Raw genomic sequence first — 20,254 nt, forward strand, 5'->3', positions numbered from 1 at the left:
GCGTCCAATGACTCTGTGTGTAGATCCTGTATTTCGAAATAGCTAAGTGCTATTTCAAAATGCATTTTTGTGTGTAGCAGAGTTATTTTAAAAGAGGTTATTCCAAAATAGCTCTTCTGGAATAGCTTATTTTAAAATAAGGCTGATGTGTAGACATACCCTCAGAGGAGGAGTTTGAGCTGAAAGCATCAATATTTTAAAATAGCCAAGTTTGTTTCATGACAGTGCTCTCACCAAGCAGTCCTCAATAACGGAATTTTCTTCCCTCTTGATCCAAAGTAGCTCAAAATTGTTCGATAAAGGGGCTTCACACACACCATATAGGCTATTTCCCTAAGGGTTTGGGGAGGGATGAGAAAGGTGTAAGAGGCAAGCTTTGGGGTGCTTCATCGGGGCACTGGTTACAGTTTAATTTGTTATGGGACTGGACTATTGGGATTTCAGTGTAGTTGTCATTATATTTTTTTGTAGAACTGCACTCTTAGTTGATGAGCACATACTAAGACCTGCTATGGACAGGGGTTTTGTAATTTCAATGCCCATTCGTATGACGTTTACCCCTTTTTCCATCTTCTCCAAAACAGTCATTTTCCAGTCAGAAAAAACAGTGAAGTATTTGAAAGATAGTTGTGTTTTTATTCTTCTAAGCTTTTACTTGTGGAACATAATAAATGGATACTTAAATGACTTGATATAATGACATCTTTACAAAAACCATTTCCCCCTAGCATCTGCACAGCAATATATAAATATTTACAATGGAAAAATAGGCAAGGAAAGAAATAAGTAAGTCTTCATTATCCAAGTCAATTTCTTTCTAGTCATCAGATTCTGAACACAAAATACTTTTTTACTTCTATCTGTATTTACACTTTTTTTTTTAAACTTCACTTGTGATAGCACTGAGGTTTTAACTTCAATTTTTAGGATGTTATGTTATACACATCAGACCTGTTGTGTTCCTGTAATTTAGTTTTGTATAGTAGGAGAATTTGCCTGGAATAATAAATTAATTTTGAAAATGTTATCATTGGAGAAGAAAAAATTAAAAATGTATGTAAAATTTACATACCAGGATACAAAGTTTCTCACACAAATACATCACAACACTGAAAATCAGTATAGTAAAATGTTTTTCTTAATAAGGACCCAAATCTCTTGGCTTTAACAAAAGCAATATTCCAGTAGAACAAATATATATAGAAAAATTAACACGTTCTTATTTATTGTTAAAAAAGGAAATGGTGCCTTCTGAAACAAAAGTAAGATGTGATTTCCTGAAGACAAATGTAAGTTACAGTGAAGAGTGCTTAAAAAGACCCAAATAAAATACTGTCTTCATTAAGAGGAAGATTTAGCAGATCAGTTGGAACAGTTTAAACAAGCCCATTTAATTCTGTAATATTACAAATGTCAATGTAAAAAACAAGACTTTTTTGCTTTCTGTCCTATTGTGTCACACAATCACATGACTGAAAACACACTGCCTGCAGAAACGACAGACACCTATCGCATGCCATTTGGTTTTAGTGTATAGACGTTGACTACTTTGTCCAATACCAGGTTTAACATCCTTCTGAAATCCAAGAACAGTCATTAGAAGTTGCTTCACATATGTGAGCTGCGTCTCCCTCTGGTGCCCAAAGACATACGGAGTCTTGGCTCTCTGGCTTTATAATGTTCATTGAAGTCCAATCTAAAGCTAAGAAATCGAAGGCTTTCATCAGAACTGGTTGTCAGCAAGATCAAGAACTGCTGCACTATGCCCTGAAAAGGAAAAATGCCAGGAGATTCATCAGAATGTACAGTGGCATCATTTGTGTGCAAAAGTACTTGTTAACAAACTAAGAATCTGAATGGTAGCACAGTACGGGCAAGCAGAATGTTTACAACTAATAGTTCACAAACCAAGTTTAGTATCAGAGAGGTACACGTGTTACTCTGTATCTTTGAGAACAGCAAGAAGTCCTGTGGCACCTTATAGATTAAGATATTTTGGAGCATAAGTTTTCACGGGCAAAGACCCACTTCATCAGATGCATGATGAAGCGGGTCTTTCACCACAAAAGGTTATGCTCCAAAATATCTGTTAAACCAAGTTAAGACACTTTTGCACACTTCTGTAAAAGTTTACCAAAACAACAGCTATATACAGGGATTTCATGACTAAAGTCAAAAACAGAAAACCTATTAACAGCAACAGCAGAAGCTCTTAAGTCAGCTGGGCATTAATCACTCTGAGAAGCCTCTTCAGCTTTATATCCCACACCAAAATCTTATTGCATAAAAGCACTGATCTTGTAGTAGCACCACTGTACTGGTTCTCCTGCAATTGATTCAGCAGCTACTGTATAATGTTTCTTGTACTATCAATTACTTTTTTTGTTTTGTTTTGAGCTTGTGTAATAAGCTGTCGTCTGGTAGCTGTAATGCATGCGCTCAAGATTTTGCTTGTTTTGAAAGCAATAATTTTATTTATGATCTCTAAGAAAAATGTTAAACTAGCTTTATTATGGTTGCAAAGTCAAGCACTCAAACGTTAGCAAATATCAGAACTATATTTATCTGTACAACCTGAATTCATTCCCCCTGTGCATGCGTTACCATACTATCTTTAATTACATGCCATTTTTTTCCCCACAGGACCCAGACTCATTTGCTCAGAACAGACAGCACTCAGCGTAATTCAATGGTTTGTCTTCTCCTCATTGTTCAATGGGTAGCCCTAGGCCTTATTTACTACACACTATTCAGACCTCACTCTGAAAACAATTAATTTACTCCTGCGCTTTTCATTGCTTCCCATCTTTATAGTGTGTGAGTGCTTTACAAACATTAATTCACTTATTTTCATTACACCTCAGCTGAGGTGAGGGGTGGTATTCCTGTTTACTCATGGGGAGATGAAGATAAATTTACTGGATATTTTTAAGTGTCAAGCAACATCTAGTACCTGATATTACAGAATAGACTGCACTTATATACACAGGTGCTGGAACTAGGAGCATAAGGTGGAGTGCACTGCAGCATGCCCTGGTGTAACAAGTTTTCCATCACATACAGGGTTTCCAGTTTGGTTCAATGGTTCTCAACACCTCCACTGTAAAAACTGTTCCAGCACTCTTGCTTATATACCGCATTTTTTAGTTTTAAGCAGGGCTCCCACTGACTTCAATTGCAGCTGTGCAAGCTCAGCACTTCTGCAAATCAGATCCAGGGTCTCAAAATCGAGCATCCAGAAAACAAGGAATACACAACTGGTGAAAAGTTGGGATCAAGTGACTTGTCCAGCATCACAAAGAAAGTCCCTGACAGAGAGAGGAACAGAATCCAGTTCCCCAGGAGGGCTTTTGTCAACTTTCAGCATCCTGAGACTGAAATTAGCATTCCTTTTCCAGCAATCCTGTGCTTTATTCACTACACACCTTGCAAACTCTCATGCAGCAGGGGTCGTACAGACAACACTTTCCTTCACCACATAATCCTGATTCAGTTCCAGATGACATCAGCACAGACTACAAAATTTGCAGTGAGTTGTAACAGTGCCCACACAAGATGTTACTGTGCGGCAAGCTGGTGCACTGCAGATTAAAAGACTTATTTGCCTTCAGGAAATTTTGTTGCAGACCTTTAATGGTGTCTCAACTGAGACAGTGTGAACTACAGTTGGTTAAAGGCTCATAAAATGGCCAAATTTAGATGGATTTTTCATAGGCATGACAAGAGATAGGTAAGAGATAGGTCTCTGACACAAACATGATTCTCCCGTCAAATTACAAAGCATGGAAGCACTGGACTAAGGGGCAGGGAACATTTTATATTCAGGGGCCCTCTGACTCAAAGAAAAATCATTTGGGGAACACATACCAACAAGAAGAAAAACCCACCCTCACTGGCCTGGACCCAGAGAAAAAGACACCAACCAACCCACCACCCATCCCAAAACCCTAACTGTCCTGGCTCCTGAGAAAAACAAAAGACAATGCTCCCTCGTACTCCAGCCCTGCATGCTCAGGCAGGTCCATGGCATTGCTTCCTCTGGTCCTTGGTGAGGCTCCGGGCTTCCCTTTTCCCTCCCCACCCTCCCCAGCAAGGTGAGATGGTGCTAGTGCTCAAGTCCTGAAGGGTGGGGGTCCACCAAGGTAAGGAGATTTGGAGCAGGGCTAGTACCCTAGTGCCAGCTCACCCTGCTGTCGGGAGGTTAGGGAGCAAGGGGATAAGGAGGAAAGGGAAGCCTAGAGAGTTTCGCCATAGGCCAGGTCAAGGGGAATCCAATTCCTCATCCCTACATTATAGGGTGTCTCAGATGTGGGTGCCAGATTTTTTTTTTTAATTTAAAAAAAAACACAGGCAAAACATTTTAACCCACCTCTCTCTCAGAAACAGCTAAACCACTCTGCCTGCAATTCAGCACAAAAATTCATCCCAATGTAGAAAACCAGAATGGAAATTTTCAGCCCAAATGGTTAGAATTCCACAAACGTATAAGCAACTAAAAACAAGGTCTTAGGAACTGCCGGACAACCTTAGTAGTATCAGAATTTTAGACAGAACTGGTATTATTTAGTTTTACAAAACAATTTCACACATTAGAAATGCTAATTTAAGAGATTCACATTTTAAGAGCATTTTAGTACAAAACCTACCCAACTGTGGCTGTTATTACCACAAACTACCTCCGCTGACTGTATCAGAAACTATGAGCCAGAAACCACAAACTGGTATTGAAACAGATGGAGGTGAGTTGTGTAAGGACATATTGAACAGGTCTATAAACAGCCAGAACAGCTAGCAAAGACACAATGTACTGTTGAAAGCAGTTATAGTGGAACTAATGGTAACTTAGTGTAGCAAGAAAACCTATATGAGTTTTAATGTTTAAGATCCACATCAGTCCTATAAGAACAATGCTGTATTAAAAAAATGGACAACATATCTCATGTGGAGACAGAGGTCTTTCTTCTAATTCTTTGATCTATTTTTATTTAGCATGCTTACATTTAACATCTGGCATTTTGTTTACTACATTGAACATGTAGGAAATTATAAACAGCAGAAGAGGAGAACTGTCCCAACAACTTGCGTTAGACATATTCATTAAGATGAAGAAGATGCTGGAGATTATGCTGTTCTCTAACTACAGATTTTATTTACCGGCTTTTGAGTAGTTAAAGCTAAAAAATGCTATCCTTATCCTACAGTGTGGCTTCTCAGGGCTTACAGAAAAGCACACGACAAGACATTTCATACAAGCTTTGACAAGTAGACACAACAGGGCAAGTTAAAACTGAAAATTCATTCTTGTTGGTCTGTTTCCTAACCTAAGTAAATTGATAGAAGTATGGCCCTAATTTCTTATGGTAGATGATAGTAACATTAATTTCCTTTAAAAGAATCCTGTGGAATGCTTTGCTTGAAAATGTAGCTACTGACTTCCTTAGTGAACAGTGTATTTGGAATAAAATGTAACTAATTAAGAGCAAGCCTGAATAATTCTCTTTTCACAGCATGTGACTCTGCATGCTTTCACTTAGCTGCTCACACATTACCCATTTAGACATCCCTAAAATGAGAAAAGAAAATGACTATTTCTTCAAGAGAATTATTTGGGTAGTAATCATTTGGAAAGATTAGGAAGGTAAATGGAATGCAATTGGGATTATACTGATTAAGATTACTTTAAAAAGATCTATTAAATCCATTATGAAACAAGACTCAACAGGCAAGACCATCATAGCTTATCATATAAGGAAGTATTTGCTTACAGCGCTCATATAGAACACCCACTAGAAGTTCCCAAATACCATCTAACTATCAATGTTTCTAAGGTTGAGATTTTTTCATGGAACCTCCCTCTGAATGAATTCAAACATATTTAAAATACAAAACACTGTGTGTCCAGGACTGGCTAACACAGATGTGCAAAAGATCCAAGTTACACATGATGAACATTCATATTGAAATTGCAGTTAGTTTTGATTCTTTAAATACTCAAATGTATACAAAGTTGGCAAACTTATCTTATTAGTCCATATTAAATAATCCTTATTAATATGAAGGTTACCTGATAGAAATGTGTAAGTATTCGCAGCTGTGAACACATTTTTGGTACAGATTCTTGAAACTCTCTAATCCTTTTGTTCTCTTCTTCCTCTTCGGCTGCAGTTACTCCCCACTCACCCTACAGGACAAAGTGAGAGAAATGTTAAAACTCACATTTATAAATTATGGGTCCCATGATCAACTGGGCTGAACTGACATGTTCATACATTGAAATTCATCATAACAGGTTATGTATTCTACTTCTCATATTGTGACTGTCTACCTCTCCCCTGCTTATGAAGTAAATACAACTATGTGCTGTGTTATGACTCAAAGGCGTGAAATTATGTATACTTGCCAAGACATATTATACACTAGACAATTGTAGATGACAGTTCCCTAAGTTTTGTGTGATTACGAATGAGCTGGTTTCATCACAAGTCCACTCTTCCAATATGTATCATGAGAGGGAAAATTATTTGATTTTTTAGGCTTAGCAAAGTGTGATCAGGTTCAGGGGTCCCCCTGCACTGCACCCCGTCCGCTGGCAGGAGTGACTCTCACTCAGCAGGTACAACAGGAGGTTTATTAGGCAACAGACGCCCAGTTTCTCACAGAAGCGACAGTACAGCAGTCAGAGACAGTCCTTCCAACCCGTCCTGGGGAGAAGACCCCGAGGGGTGCCCCTCTGGGGTGTAGCTTTCCCTCGCCTCAGGCTAGCTGCCTTCCAGCTCCTCTTCCTCTAGCCTCTAACTGCCATCCCCGATTCAAACCCGCTCAGCTCCTCCCTCTTCTTTGTTCAGGGCAGAGGTGTTACCTGCCAGTTGTAGTCCCAGGGTCATCCTTAGCCACTGGGAGCTGCTCTCCTTGCCTCTCACATCCAGCCTGACTCACACATGCACTCCCCCCACTCCATCACACAAAGACATTTTCCAGGAGAGGCTCAGAGCTGTGAATCTACTCTCCATGCTTCAGTCTGAAACAGCTCAAAAATGGCTGACTTTCAAGACATGCTGCAAGACCTTATGGAGTGTGTTGAAGCTGCTAACATTCTCCTTCTGACTATATTTTAACTTTTGACCAAGATACCCAACAACCTTGGATGTTTGTGTTGCCTTTTAAAAAAACACATCCACTTTAAATTTAAAAAAATACATAGCTCTTCCATCTTTCTCAAATAACGGCCACCCATAACCAAAGCAAAGATTATGTCATGGAAGTCATGGACTCCATGAATATGGGAGCCAGGGCTGGAGCTCCAACTGCCACAGAGGCCCCCCTTCCAGAACTCAGCAGAGGGGTGGAAGGCGGGATTTTTCTTTCCTCCCCATTTTGTCAATTTGTTTGTTTTTTTAAGCAGGAGTCAGGGACAAGTCACAGGCTTCCATGTACCTTTTTTTTTTTTTTTTAATATTGCTGGTTACCTGTCCATAATTTTTAACTAAAAATAGCAATGACAAAATCCTAGCTTTATTCTTAATACATTATGCTTGGCAACCATACTGTACCTCAAGTTCACGCTGCTTCTTTTTCTCTTCAAACTGCAACCTCAGCTGCAGCTCCTCCAAGGCAGCTCTGTACATTACATCTTGAGCATTCTGAAGCTCAATGATTTGATCAAATATAGCTCGAAGCTGGTTAAGAAGTGCCTGTGAGAAGATTCAGAAAGAGGATACAAGAGGAAGAAAGATGTGAATGTAAAGAAGATTTAAAAGTTACTGTAACGTTTGCTGCAATTCCAAAGAATTATTTAGCTGGAAACAAACTGATAACCTAGAACACAACTATGCAGAAATCTCTAGTTCATGAGACACACTAATACACTTCTTCCTGGAACCATAAAGGGACAGACAATTCATATTGCAATAGACACATCCTTCATCTCAAGCTCTGTTCCTGCACAAGGCACCTCAAATGCAAGCCAAGTGATCCACTTTTCTATCTTGAAATGATCCCAATGGCTAAGAACATGGAAGGGGAAGAGTGGAGTAAAACAGATGGCCAATAGTCCACCCACAGATGCAAAATAATTATGTTACTACTGCAACAAATTTGTAATTCTAGAAAGAAGGAAAATAAGAACATTTAGCAGTTCCTCTTGGTTCTCCAATAAGATTATTTTTAAATTTTTACCAATTGTTCTGCTTTTATTAGCTGAGTAAAATAATTGCACTTTTTCATATGATGAGTTTTGTTCTGGTATTGCCTTCTCATTTCAAAAGCAACCTTTCTGGTTAATTGGCCCTTCAAGGAAATTATTACGATCGTGCTTGGAAGCACTCAGGGTGTTATGTGTTACACAAAAACAATATAGTGCCCACCCCAAAGAGCTTACAATATAATCAAGGCAAGATTCAACCAGTGGGAGGATTACACAATTAAAAACAAATATGAGAGAGGAGATGAGCACAATGTAATGAGAAGAGGCATTTACATAAGGCAAAAAAAAAGAAACATCTGAAGTCTCTACTGCCTATCTATCTAGCAGTTATCTGTTGGCAGGCTCCCATAAGCATCATGGAAGAACAAGCCTTGAGAAGATATTTGAAGGAGAAGAAGGTAGCGATTTCACATTCTAGTCAGCAAAGAGTGTTCCACATGTAAAAGAAGGCATGGAATCAGGTGTGAAGATTCTTTCGGGAGCAGTGGACAAATATGCAACAGAGATAGGAACCAGCACGTGGAGAAATGTGATAAGATACAGAACATGCAAATGCTTAGGGACTTAAAAGGTAAATGCTAGAAGTAAAGCTGATCAGAGCTTGTCAACTTTTCAGAAAGTCAGGAAAAAATTTCCAATATGGAATTTACGATTTCTTTCTGTTTTCCTTAACTAGGTCTAATCAGATGCCTGTATTTGGTGGGGGAGATAGTGGAAGGATACAAAGCTGATCAGACATGGTTAGAATGATGCTGGAGTGGAAACAAATGACACACTGGACACTACCTTTGTTCTTGTCACTCAGTCCTATGACCAGTGACACAGGAAGTTCAATTTTGACCCAGGAAAGTTTAAGTTAATGACATGACATCCTGGTAACATTAGGCTGCCTAAGGGGACAGGACAGAGGCACGCAAATTGGAAGGGGAGTGGTAGATGTAAGCCATAAGCCAAGAGTTGGTAGAAGCCATATGAGCAAAAGTATTTGCTTAGAGAAAGGGGTAGCTGGAGAAGAGGATTCACTGAAGGGATGGACTACTGCACTGTTCAATAAGGCCCTGATCCCAACAGGGATGACTCTAGGTGCTACCATAATTTAAGCATAAGCTGACATAAAGCTATGATTTTGTACGAAGAAAAAGACTTACTCTGGAGTCACTGTCCAACAAACAGCGAGATATGATTGTGTCCAGGAATACTTCATGAGCAGCAATGATGTGATCTAAGTCCTGCGCTTGTTGGACCTTGTTCCAAAGCTCATCCCATGAGCATTCAAGTACCTAGAAAATAAGGATTCTGGGCTGAGGGGTTTTATATTTGATTACATAGTTACTCTTCTACTCTAAACAGAAGACTCACATCACTTCAGTTACTTAAATGTGACTATTCTCCCTTTTAACAACAAAATAGATGGATAAAATGTACCTCAAATGTAATGTAATACTGCATTTGATGTATGAAATGGACCATTTCTGATGCCAGAACGTGACACTGATGCAGCACCCCAGAAAGCTCTGTGAAAAAACCCAGAATTTATACATTAAAGAAAAAGAACAAGCCAGCATACCACTATTGCTTTATTCAACATATCAAGTACACTATAATAAGCATCACAGCCTTCATCACTAGATTTAATTCTAGATAGTCATACCTGAGTAAAAATCTCTCTAATGAATTTCTATACAATGTAAGACAAATAAGGAACCATCTGTCTAATCATATGGTATTTTAGGACTCTGAAGCATCTGAAAGCCTTTTGATTCTCAAATCCAAGAGACAGAAAGAAATGCATTAAATCTGCATACAATATTTAAATTTGAAAATCTTACACCACAATGTCTTGGACAGAGTGGGCTGGATTTGGCCAGGGGCCAAGAGTCTTAAAGCATTCACTTACATTTTGGATGGGCTTACAAGAAGATGGATGAGATCTGTTACAGTTTGGAATTTCTCCTTCAAGGCCTGGAGTCCAATATTGCTCCTTTGTATCTATGCTCTAGGTCGGAGTCAGTGTGGGCAGCACTCTGACGAATGGGAATAGATACAGCATTGTGCCTGAGTTTCAGCACACAGTAAACCCTGCTGGCAGCTAGGCAAGCTAAAAACCTTCTCCCTGCCTTCCGCCAACAGCGCCACTGTCAGGCTGACAGCAGCATGGCTTTGGGAAGGCAGGGAGAAGCAGCCAGAAAACTGACCAGCCCTGGTGGGCTGTTCAGTTTACCAAATCCCACAAGCAATGAGGAGCTGCGAACCGAGTGGGAATCCTCACATAACTCAAGGTTTTACTGTATATTGTGTGCGATGATGGGCACACCATTTACTTTCTCCAGCCATGAGTCTTCCCCATCTGTAAACTGGGCACACTGTATTTATATTTGCCCACAATACAGTGTATAGGTGCTGAAAGGCATAGCTAAATGTTAGTAATTATATTAGAGCAAATTATTAATACCATTTATTGTCACTCCAGTTTGTTCTTGACAAATCCATGTTGACTATTACGCAGCACCATATTATTCGTTAGCTGCTTACAAATTGCTCATTTAATAATTTGTTCCATATCTTGCCAGGTGTCAAAGTCAAGATGATGGATCTATAACTTCCAAGTTACTCTTTGTTTTCCACTTTAAAGACAGCTACAATATTTACCTTCTTCAAGCCCCCAATGGTTCCAGGATTGCTTCACGTAGGTCCTTAAAGGCTCTAAAATGAATTTGATCAGATCCTGCCAACCTGATTATATCTAACCTACCTAAATGTTCTTTGTTTAACCTGTAACAGAGGGGTAGCCATGTTAGTCTGTACTGCTTTGTTTAACCTGTTCTTTCTCTACTCTTACTTGTGTTCCTGAATCATTGTGCTAAATATTTGGTGAAATTAACCATTTTAAATAAATACTGAAGTAAAACATACATTGCCTACCTCAGCCTTTCTGAGGTCATCTATTAGCTCTCATCCTCCACTTAGCAGGGGTGACCTACACATTCCCTTCTCTCTCCAGCTCTTAATGCATTTATAAAACCTTTTCTTATTGTCTTGGATATCTTTTGTTACGTATAACTCACTTTTCTGCGTTAGCCTTTCTGATTGTGTCCCTACATGCTTCTATTATTCTTTGGTATTCATCCTTAGCAAGTTGACCATGCTTCTACTTTTGTAGAATTCTTTTTTTTATTTGCAAGTCATTAAAGAACTCCTTTATGAAGTCATATTGGCTTCAGTTCTTCCTTTCTTTTCTTCGCATCAGGATAGTTTGCTGTTACGACATTAATATTGTGTCTGAGAGAAGCTATCAGCTCCTCTGAGATCCTTTATTCTTTAGATTTTCTTTCCACAGGGCCTTACCTACCAGCTTCTTGAGTTTGCTAAAGCTTACTTTCTGAATTCCACTTTGCTTATACATATGCTCGCTTTCCTTTCCTTAGAATGATGAAATCTATCACTTTAACCTAAATTGCTTCCAACTTCATATTCTCAACCAACTCTTCCCTGTTAGTTGGAATCACATCTAAAATGGCTGCTCTTTGGTTACCTCCTTAACCTTCTGAAATATGAAGTTGTCTCCCATACATTCCAAAAACTTAATGGACATTTTGTATTTGCCACATTACTTTTCCAACAACTATCTAGGTAATTCAAGTCACAACTAGGAAGAAAGGTACAGACCTTAACTTTCAACACTTTGTATGCAAATACAAAGTTAGTTATAATCCAAGTCCCCTTTCTAAATCTTGTACAGTTGGATACATGAAGATAATGTAGCTTGCCATTTCAAGTCAATGGTGCATGCGTTTAGGGTGGGGTATTAAAATGGTCTAAAATAAAGTCAGCAAGTTTTTAAAAATTATTTGAATTTGGCTCTTCTATGACCAGGCGATAAAGTTTTCACCGGTGTTTAAAAAAATCTCCCATACCTTTATCAGTAGTAAGTATACAGACGGCATACTGACATAAAGGTTTACGCTGTGACATACATGCTTTTCTCTCGTACTACACTATCTTGTTTACACTCATCTTTGCCCATGTCTACACTAGCCCAAAACTTCGAAATGGCCATGCAAACTTTAAAATCCCCTTATTCCTCACAGCGGATAGGAATAAGGGGATTTCGAAGTTGCCAGGGTCCTTTCGAAAAAGAGCCCCATCTGGATGAGCCACATGGCGGCGAGCCGTGTCAATTTCGAAGTGCCACGGTTGCCAGCATTCTAATGAGGCACTGAATATGTATTTCAGCGCTTCATTAGTAAACTTCAAAATGGCTATTTCGAAGTTTTGGGCTAGTGCAGACGTAGCCTTTATTACATAACAAGAAGTACTTATCCCTTGTTCTAGGAGATCCTTCTTATATTTTAACAAAATTAAGAAAACCCAGACATTTCCAGAAATCTCATTTTGTCCAATAATTAATAGATTCATAATCAAACTGCTACAATATATAATCCATCTTTGTGCTCTCTCAGTGTCTAAACCAGAATACAAACATGGGCCTTAGTTTACATGGGAAGTGGAGGGAGAAAAGCAAACTGCAAAGTGAGGAGGCCCTCAAAGCAAACACCTCCCAGTTGTGCCCCTCACTCTTACAAGAATGGAGCTCCAACTCAGATACTTCTAGCTCACACCAGTGACTGCAAGTCATTTGGAGACAGGTGGCCAGACACATAGGTACCTGTCCATTTAGGCCTGGATCAGAAATTGATAACTTTTCTTCAATTTTACTCAAATACTTACTAGTTAACCAGAATTGATCTCGCTCTCCCCCAACCCCGCTCTCTCCCCCAAAAATGATGTCATGTGCTTCCAGAGAGATGTACGCTACAAAAGAGCACTGAAATTCAAAATCAGCTTCAAACTTCTGAATATAAGTAAGATCTAGCTGCACATAGAACACTACAGTGGTTTAATCTAGAAATAACAAAGGCATGACTAGTCCATTCAAATCTGAAAAAGGACAGTTCTGTGGCTGTAAATAGATGAAATAAAGCTATTCCAGCTACAGCTGATATGTGCTGTTTTAACAGCTGGAAGTCCAACCAGACTTCTGGATTGTTCACCTGCCCCTCAAATGTAAAATGAAACCAACCAACCAAAGAGGGACAAATTGGATCCCTGCCACGGTCTCTTCCAAACAATCACTTTCACCTTTTCCGTACTGAGTATTATTTTATATTTCTAACTCACACAAATCAGAGAAAGCAGAACACAACACTCTGCCAAAGCAGCAATCAACTAAAATCAGACTTCTAGAGGCTAATCAGTACAATTTTCTTTAAAATGTGACAAGAGAAATGAACTATATTGTGCAAACAACCCAAATACAAACAAAAGTTATTTGGCTCTATAGTTGGGAAGTACTCTTCTACAAAAGCCATTTGTAATTCTCTACTGCCCTCTAAAGGCTATTTTAAGAATTTCAACTTTGTAGTTTTGATGATTAAAAACAGTCTAATGCAATCTTGGATTGGAATTGCAGAAATAGCCACAAGAGGTGGATATTAATCTGAAGAAGATAAAATAGAGGTTTTTTTTCTTAAACAAATACTACAGACTTTTTACCTAACATGCAGTGAACCAGAGAAAGGCTGTGGCCAAACCCCTATTTTTGGCATGAAACAGAATTCCCAAGTATTCTAGCACACAGAAGCCTAATATATAACCCAACAATTCCCCCCAAGCATAAATTTAGGTAAAATTTCCAAGTAATCCTTTGTTTTGCTATTATTTAACATGAGCCAGACTTTAGTGTTACTTCAAGTTTTGCAAGCACGTTAACCCACAGGTCAAATTAAGAGAGAATGTCAGCTTAGGGTGAAACTGATGAATCCACTGGAATAAGATGTATTGAAACTGGCAATATGACTTACAAACCGAAGAACTGGGAGACGTTACAAATTAAAGTGGCTAGCTCATTTAACATAACCTTTCCTGCATCCTCTTGTTCACTGCTTTGCTTACTACACTTCTCTTCCAGCCCCTCAGCACATGCACTGCCACCAAATCAGACTTCACTTTACTGAAGGGACAGGAACTGATATTTAAAACAGAACACAAGTTATAAACTGGTAACAGAGCTGCATCTAAGTCTAAGGGGAGTTTCTGAGAGCCTAAATTAATGCAATGTACACATCTGGGGAGGGTGTGTGTTGCGGGAGGGGAGAGAGGGTTTAAGAGGTACAATAGTTTTAGAGTATAATGAAGTGGCAGGCAACTTGTGTGGCCCATGTGCTGCATCAGAGTAATCCACTGATGGATCATGACATGACTATCTGCAGGTACAGTCCCCCCACAACTCCAAGTGGCCGAAGTCTACCATTCCCAGCCAAAGGGTACTGCAGGAAGTGGTGTGTAATGCAAGCACGTACTGACCACTGCTTCCCACAGCTCTGCCTGGCCAGGAACAGTGAACTGCAGCCACTGGGAGGAGCAGGTAGCTGTGCCTGCAGATGGTCAAACAGTCAGCAAAATGTCTCATGGCCTGCAATCACATTACTCTCATGGGCCCCCCCACTGCCCTAATGCGTCTTTCAACTTAGTACACTGAGGCAGAGGAAAAACTAATGTTCATTATATGAAATAGCTTTACCACACTGCAGCCAACAATCACAGCAGATAGAACCCTTAGAATTTTTATACAAGTGTTAATTCATTAATAAAGGTTTATGTCCTAGTAATACCAGTGTTTTCCAAATTGGATATCAGTTGAGCTTCCCAGATCTCATTTTACATTTCCTGCACTGCAACATTATTTCCACATAAACTAAATCAAGAATGCAGATCTCTCACTTACACGCTTCAGATGAAAATCTGATCTTGACTCTCCATTGATAGAGCCCTACTCAAAAGCAAAATTTGTAACCCCATCCAATCCACAAATGTGGTTAGTGGATATGAAGTTAATATCCATGGATTTACAAGCCTCTACCCAGTGATTCGTGCTATATCAGCACTGAGCACTCAACACACTATAATTATATTACTTTCAATCCAGTTTTAGAGTGCTTGATGAAGTGGTAAAGTTGTGTATGCATGGCTTATTTTTATGTCCTATTTTGGTACTGCCTACAGAAGAGAAACTTACTCACTTTGTGTAGTAACAATGGTTCTTTGAGATGTGTCCCCCCTGTGGGTGCTCCACTCGGTGTCAGTGCGTTCTCATGCTGGCACTCAGAGATTCTTCTATTGCCAGGGTTTCCCACGCTGTGCATGTACAGTAGCACCTCCTTGTGCAATCTAGCGCGTACAGGGCATGGACCCGTTACTTCTCTACCCTAGCAAAACAGAGCAGGACGCTCCAAAGCAGAGGAAGAAGGGAGAGAAGTGGAGCATCCATGGGGACACATCTTGAAGAACCACTACTCCTGCACAAAGTAAGTAATTTCCTCTTCTTCGAGTAGTGTTCCCATGAGTAACCTACTCTGGGTTTCTATAAAGCAGTAGTCATGCTCTGAAGGTGGGTTTGGAGCCTAGTAATGATTACAGACAACAGAACTGCTTGACCCATTTGAATGGAGGAAGCAATCAAAGATGAAAGAGCGTAGAGCTGTACAAATGCGTTGCCGGAAAACCACTTTGCCGCCTTGCAAATGTCCGTAAGAAGTACATTCTTGAGAAAGGTGGTGGTGGTAGAAGATACAGCCCTGGTAGAATGGGCAGTGACAGCACCCAGAAGGTCTTTCCGGTGAAGAACATAACAGGTGTGAATGCAGGTGGATATCCACTTGGACAGCCACTGAGACAGAACGGGACAGCCCTTGGTCTCACTGTGCAAAGGAGAGGAAGAGCCTAGGAGGCTCGTGCCAAGGCTTTGTGTGATCGATGTAGAAGGCCAACACCCAATGAATATCCAGAGTACGCCACGCTGTATGAGCGGGATCAGAGTGCAGCTTTGGGAAAAAACAAAGGGAAGTGGATAGGTTCGCCGATAGCAAATGGGGTTCAGAGGGCACCTTCATTAGGCAGTTGAGTACATCGTTAAGGTCCCAGATAAGGACTGGAGGGTTTACTGACAGAAAGGTGTTTTGCAGACCTCCTCAAAAAGCATTTGGTGATAGGATGGGTGAGGAAGGAGATCCCATCCCCTGCCCGATGGAATGCCAGAGCATGCACCCAACAGCACTGAGGGCTAGGCCTGACTCACGCAGCTGCACCAGGTAATCAAGGAGGACAGGAAGGGGCACAGTGTGAGGGCAGCACAGAGTGATTAGTGTCCAGCCACTGAGAGAACTGTGTCCATGCATGGAAGTGCAACCTGAGTGGATCAGGGCAAAGGGTGTGGCCAAAGTCCAGGGACAGAAGGTTTCAGAAGGGAGGAAAGGGATATGGAGTCACCACTGACAGCCTGTAAAGGTAAGGACACCAAACCTGTCTCAGCCATGCCAGGGTTACCAGGTGAGGTGAGCCTGATCCAGCCTGACCTTGACCAGAAGCTTGCAAATCAAGGAAAGTTGAGGAAACATGTAGAGAAGAGGCACATCTCTTTTGATGGAGAATGCGTCCCCAAGTGAGCGCCTCCCCAGACACAAACTCTGGAACAGTACTGATGACACTTTCTGTTGACCCGGGTTACAAAAAGGTCTATGCAAAGCTGGCCCCAAAGCTGCAACACATGACTGAGGGCCACTGTGTTTATCTCCCACTTGTGATCACTGAACAAATGGCTGAGGGTATCCGCGGTCACGTTCAGTACCCCAGGAGGTACGTAGCCACTGGAGTGATGTGGTGCCAAGGGCACCAGGGTCCACAGTTTTATGGCTTCTGTGCACAGGGATGGAGACCGAACCCCACCCTGACAGTTGATGTAATGCATGTAGGTGGTGGTGTTGGTTAGCATGTTGACTGTCCCGCATATGAGGTGCTGATGGAAATGCTGGTAAATGTAGCAGATTGCCCTGAGCTCCAGTAGATTTATGTGGCGCGCTTCCTTGGTGAAGGCCCACTTGCCACTTGGCTGGGAGGGGACCCAATGGGCCCCTCCTTCTCACAAGGAAGGCATCTGCAGGAAGGGGAATAGAAGGGGGTTCTTGGTGGAATGCTGCTCTGGTGAGAACATTGTCTGGACACATCCACCACTGGAAGGAGGCGAGAACGTGGAGCGGAACAGCTAGGGATTTGGACAGTTGGTCCATGGCCAGGGCATAGCATGTGGCCAGCCAAGACTGGAGACACTACATCTGTAGTCTGGACAGCTTGACCGCATACATGATAGCAGCCATGTGACTCAGAAGCTTTAGGCACACACACACCATAATGGTGGGAGACAATCACACCACCAGGATGAGGTCACACAGGGCCTGGAACATGAACAGGATGTGGGCCCCCATGAACTCTAGAGATGGCGCAGGTCGAAGCATGGTCTTACCATATTTTATGTGGAAGCTGAGGCTGAGCAGGTGGTCTGTGGCAACCTGAACCATGTGAAGTGCCTCCAGAAACGAGGGTCCTTTAATAAGGCAGTCATCCAGATTTTGGAAGATAGTAACCCCAAGACATCATAGGTAGGCCACCATCACCACCAGAGTTTTGGAAAAACGGCTTCGGTGCTGCTGAAAATCCCAACGGAAGGACCTGGTACTAGGAGTGGTAGGATCCCACCGCGAAAAGAAAAAGGTGCCTGTGCACTGGGTGGATCACGATGCGGAAATAGGTGTCCTGTAGGTTGAGAGCCAGTCTTCGTATGTACAGTGCTGGGATAACAGTCGCAAGAGTCACCATCTTGAAAAGGAAGAGGAGGATGTATTTGTTGAGCCTCTGAAGGTCAGGGATGGGCCTCCACCCCACATTCTTCTTCTGGGAGAGGAAGTATGTGCAGTAGAAATCCCTGCCCTGAAGCTCTGCTGGGACTGGCTCAATGGCATCCAAATGGAGGAGGAGCTGAACCTCCTGCTTGAGCAGATTCTCAAGAGAAGGGTCCCTGAAGAGGCATGGGGTAGAGGTAAAAGGGATGGAATACTCCCAGGCCACTAGTTCTAGGTCCCACTAAGTGCCTCTTTCATAGGTAGTACAATTCTGCAAGAGGTGGGAGGCTGCAGGGTGCAGAGAAGCCTGTACTGCTTAACCTGCACCTCCTGCAGGTCCTTCACCTGAGCCTAGGCCACCTACCTAAACAGATCCTGAAAGGCCACGAGTCATCCACTGGGAGAGGCGAGATCCAGATCACTGCATCATCAGGTGAAGAAGGGGAATGGTGTGGTGGGGACCTGTCTTTAACCTCTGAAAGGGAGTCCTCTGCCTGCGAATGCTGCGACGGGGGACATGTTGCTGACATGGTGGGTTGAGACAACAGAAGGTCGTCTCTGGATATGGTGGACTGTGCCTCTGGAGTATGGGAGTCGGAAGACTGTGACTGCCAAGGTGACCAGCAAGGTACAGACCCGTGCAGGTATGTATAGTGAAATGGAAGCCATGTGGGGGTGGCTGTGGGTAAGCCATTGTTGGAGGCAAGTCTGCCCAGTTGGAGTGCATGGGACTGGAGTGCTATGATGAAAAAAAAACAAACCAAAAACAAAAACACTCAGTCAGTCAACATCGCCACCTCCAGGGGTGGGTGGTCTGGCCCCTGAGCCATGCGAGAACCCCAAATATCTAGATGAGCATGAGATGGAGGCAGTGCCAGGAATATACAGTGCAGAGAGCAGGGCAGTGCCTAGGGCAGTGCCTAGGCCAGTGCCGTGTACGCCTTCAGCAGCAAGTTTTCGCAGCACCACTTGGACAATGCACTGAGCTCCAGTGCTGCAGGCTTAGGCAAAGCAGCGTCCTAGGGCTGCTTCAGTGTCTTCTTTGGTGCCGTGTGAAAGTGAGGTTGTGCCTCACCCCTGGACTTGCGCAGTGCTGATTCCAGTGTCTTATGCAATAGGCATGGAGATTTGGAGCTGTGCCGCTTGTGCTCTGTCTCCAGCACTGAGGGCTGGGTCTTAAGTTTTTGATGACCTCTTATGCCCTGGAGTAGAAGCGACCGAAGCTGGCCAAATGCTGGTGGCTTGGCTCAGAAAGTGCCCGCTTGAGCGGTGCCAGCTTAGACGGTGTCAGGGACATCACAGCTGCCTTTTTGAGTGGTGTGGCCTGTGAAGACAGTGTAGGAGGCCAGGAACATGCCAGGGAAGGACCAGCCTCGGTGGTTGGTTTGCTGATCAAGGCAGAGGAACGTGCGAAGTCTGTACCTTTGACCTCCCATGCCTTTTTTTTGTGGTGGACAGCTGCTCTGGGGCTGGTGGTTGGAGGGACTTTTCATAAAGGTAAGTCTTGATCCTACTGTCTCAGTGCCTCTTGACCCTCACCATGAGGCTGGAGTAATGGGTGTAGGATTGGGTTTGGTGACCCTCACCCAGGCACTTAATGCAGGATATGTGGCCATCCAAGGCCGGCATGGCTTCCCTGCATGATGCACATCACTTGAAGCTCGGAGAGCCTGGCATGGCAATGACACAATAACTAAACATAACGAACTTTTTTTTTTTACTTGAACAGGAAAGAACTTGGATAAGAACGGCTAAGAGTAGAACGACAACTAACTAATTAACTAACTCCCTTATTGTTCAGCAAGAGAAAATGCAAAGCGCCATCTGCTGCTGAGGACAGTAGAGAAGGAACTGAGGAGTCTGCACTGTGCACGTGCCAGACAGCAGGATGAAGTGCTACTGTACATGAATAGGAAACTACAGCTATCAAAGAATCTCCGAGCACCAGCTCGAGGACACACTGACACCCAGAGTGGAGCACCCAAGGGGACACTACTCGAAGAACCAGGGAAGCAAACACTTCATAGAAGTTTAATATAGGCCAAGACTTGAAAAAATATATTGAAAGCAGTATCTCCATCAATGCTTTCAAGCAAGATGCATCTGAAACAATTAATTGGAGTCCAGAGCACACTGAATGTCCCCTCTAACTTCTCCCATATATGTGCAGAATTGTGTTATGTGCACCAATATGGAAGTGGTGTTTGGGAAGGAGCTAAGAGCTGGGGTACAGGGTAGGGTGAGGATATGGAAAGTAGAGAAGATTCCAGCTGGTGGTACAGGTTTTCAGGTGATGCCGGTGATCAGGGGTTTGGTGTGC

At 42.2% G+C, this 20,254-nt stretch overlaps 1 protein-coding gene across 1 annotated transcript in view; it reads right to left on the bottom strand.

Moving 5' to 3' along the window:
• Positions 1–619: 619 nt before the first annotated feature.
• Positions 620–20,254, bottom strand: part of TUBGCP3 (tubulin gamma complex component 3) — a 117,745-nt gene continuing 98,110 nt past the window's right edge. The window contains exons 18-22 of the mRNA XM_074990464.1: positions 9,629–9,717; positions 9,352–9,483; positions 7,551–7,691; positions 6,065–6,181; positions 620–1,767 (exon numbers count right to left, since the gene is read on the bottom strand). Coding sequence (XP_074846565.1) covers positions 1,609–1,767; positions 6,065–6,181; positions 7,551–7,691; positions 9,352–9,483; positions 9,629–9,717 — 638 coding nt within the window. The 3' untranslated portion in view covers positions 620–1,608. The remainder of the gene's footprint in view (positions 1,768–6,064; positions 6,182–7,550; positions 7,692–9,351; positions 9,484–9,628; positions 9,718–20,254) is intronic.

The sequence above is a fragment of the Carettochelys insculpta genome, chromosome 1 (assembly GCF_033958435.1).
Source record: "Carettochelys insculpta isolate YL-2023 chromosome 1, ASM3395843v1, whole genome shotgun sequence".
NCBI classification, from domain to species: domain Eukaryota; kingdom Metazoa; phylum Chordata; order Testudines; family Carettochelyidae; genus Carettochelys; species Carettochelys insculpta.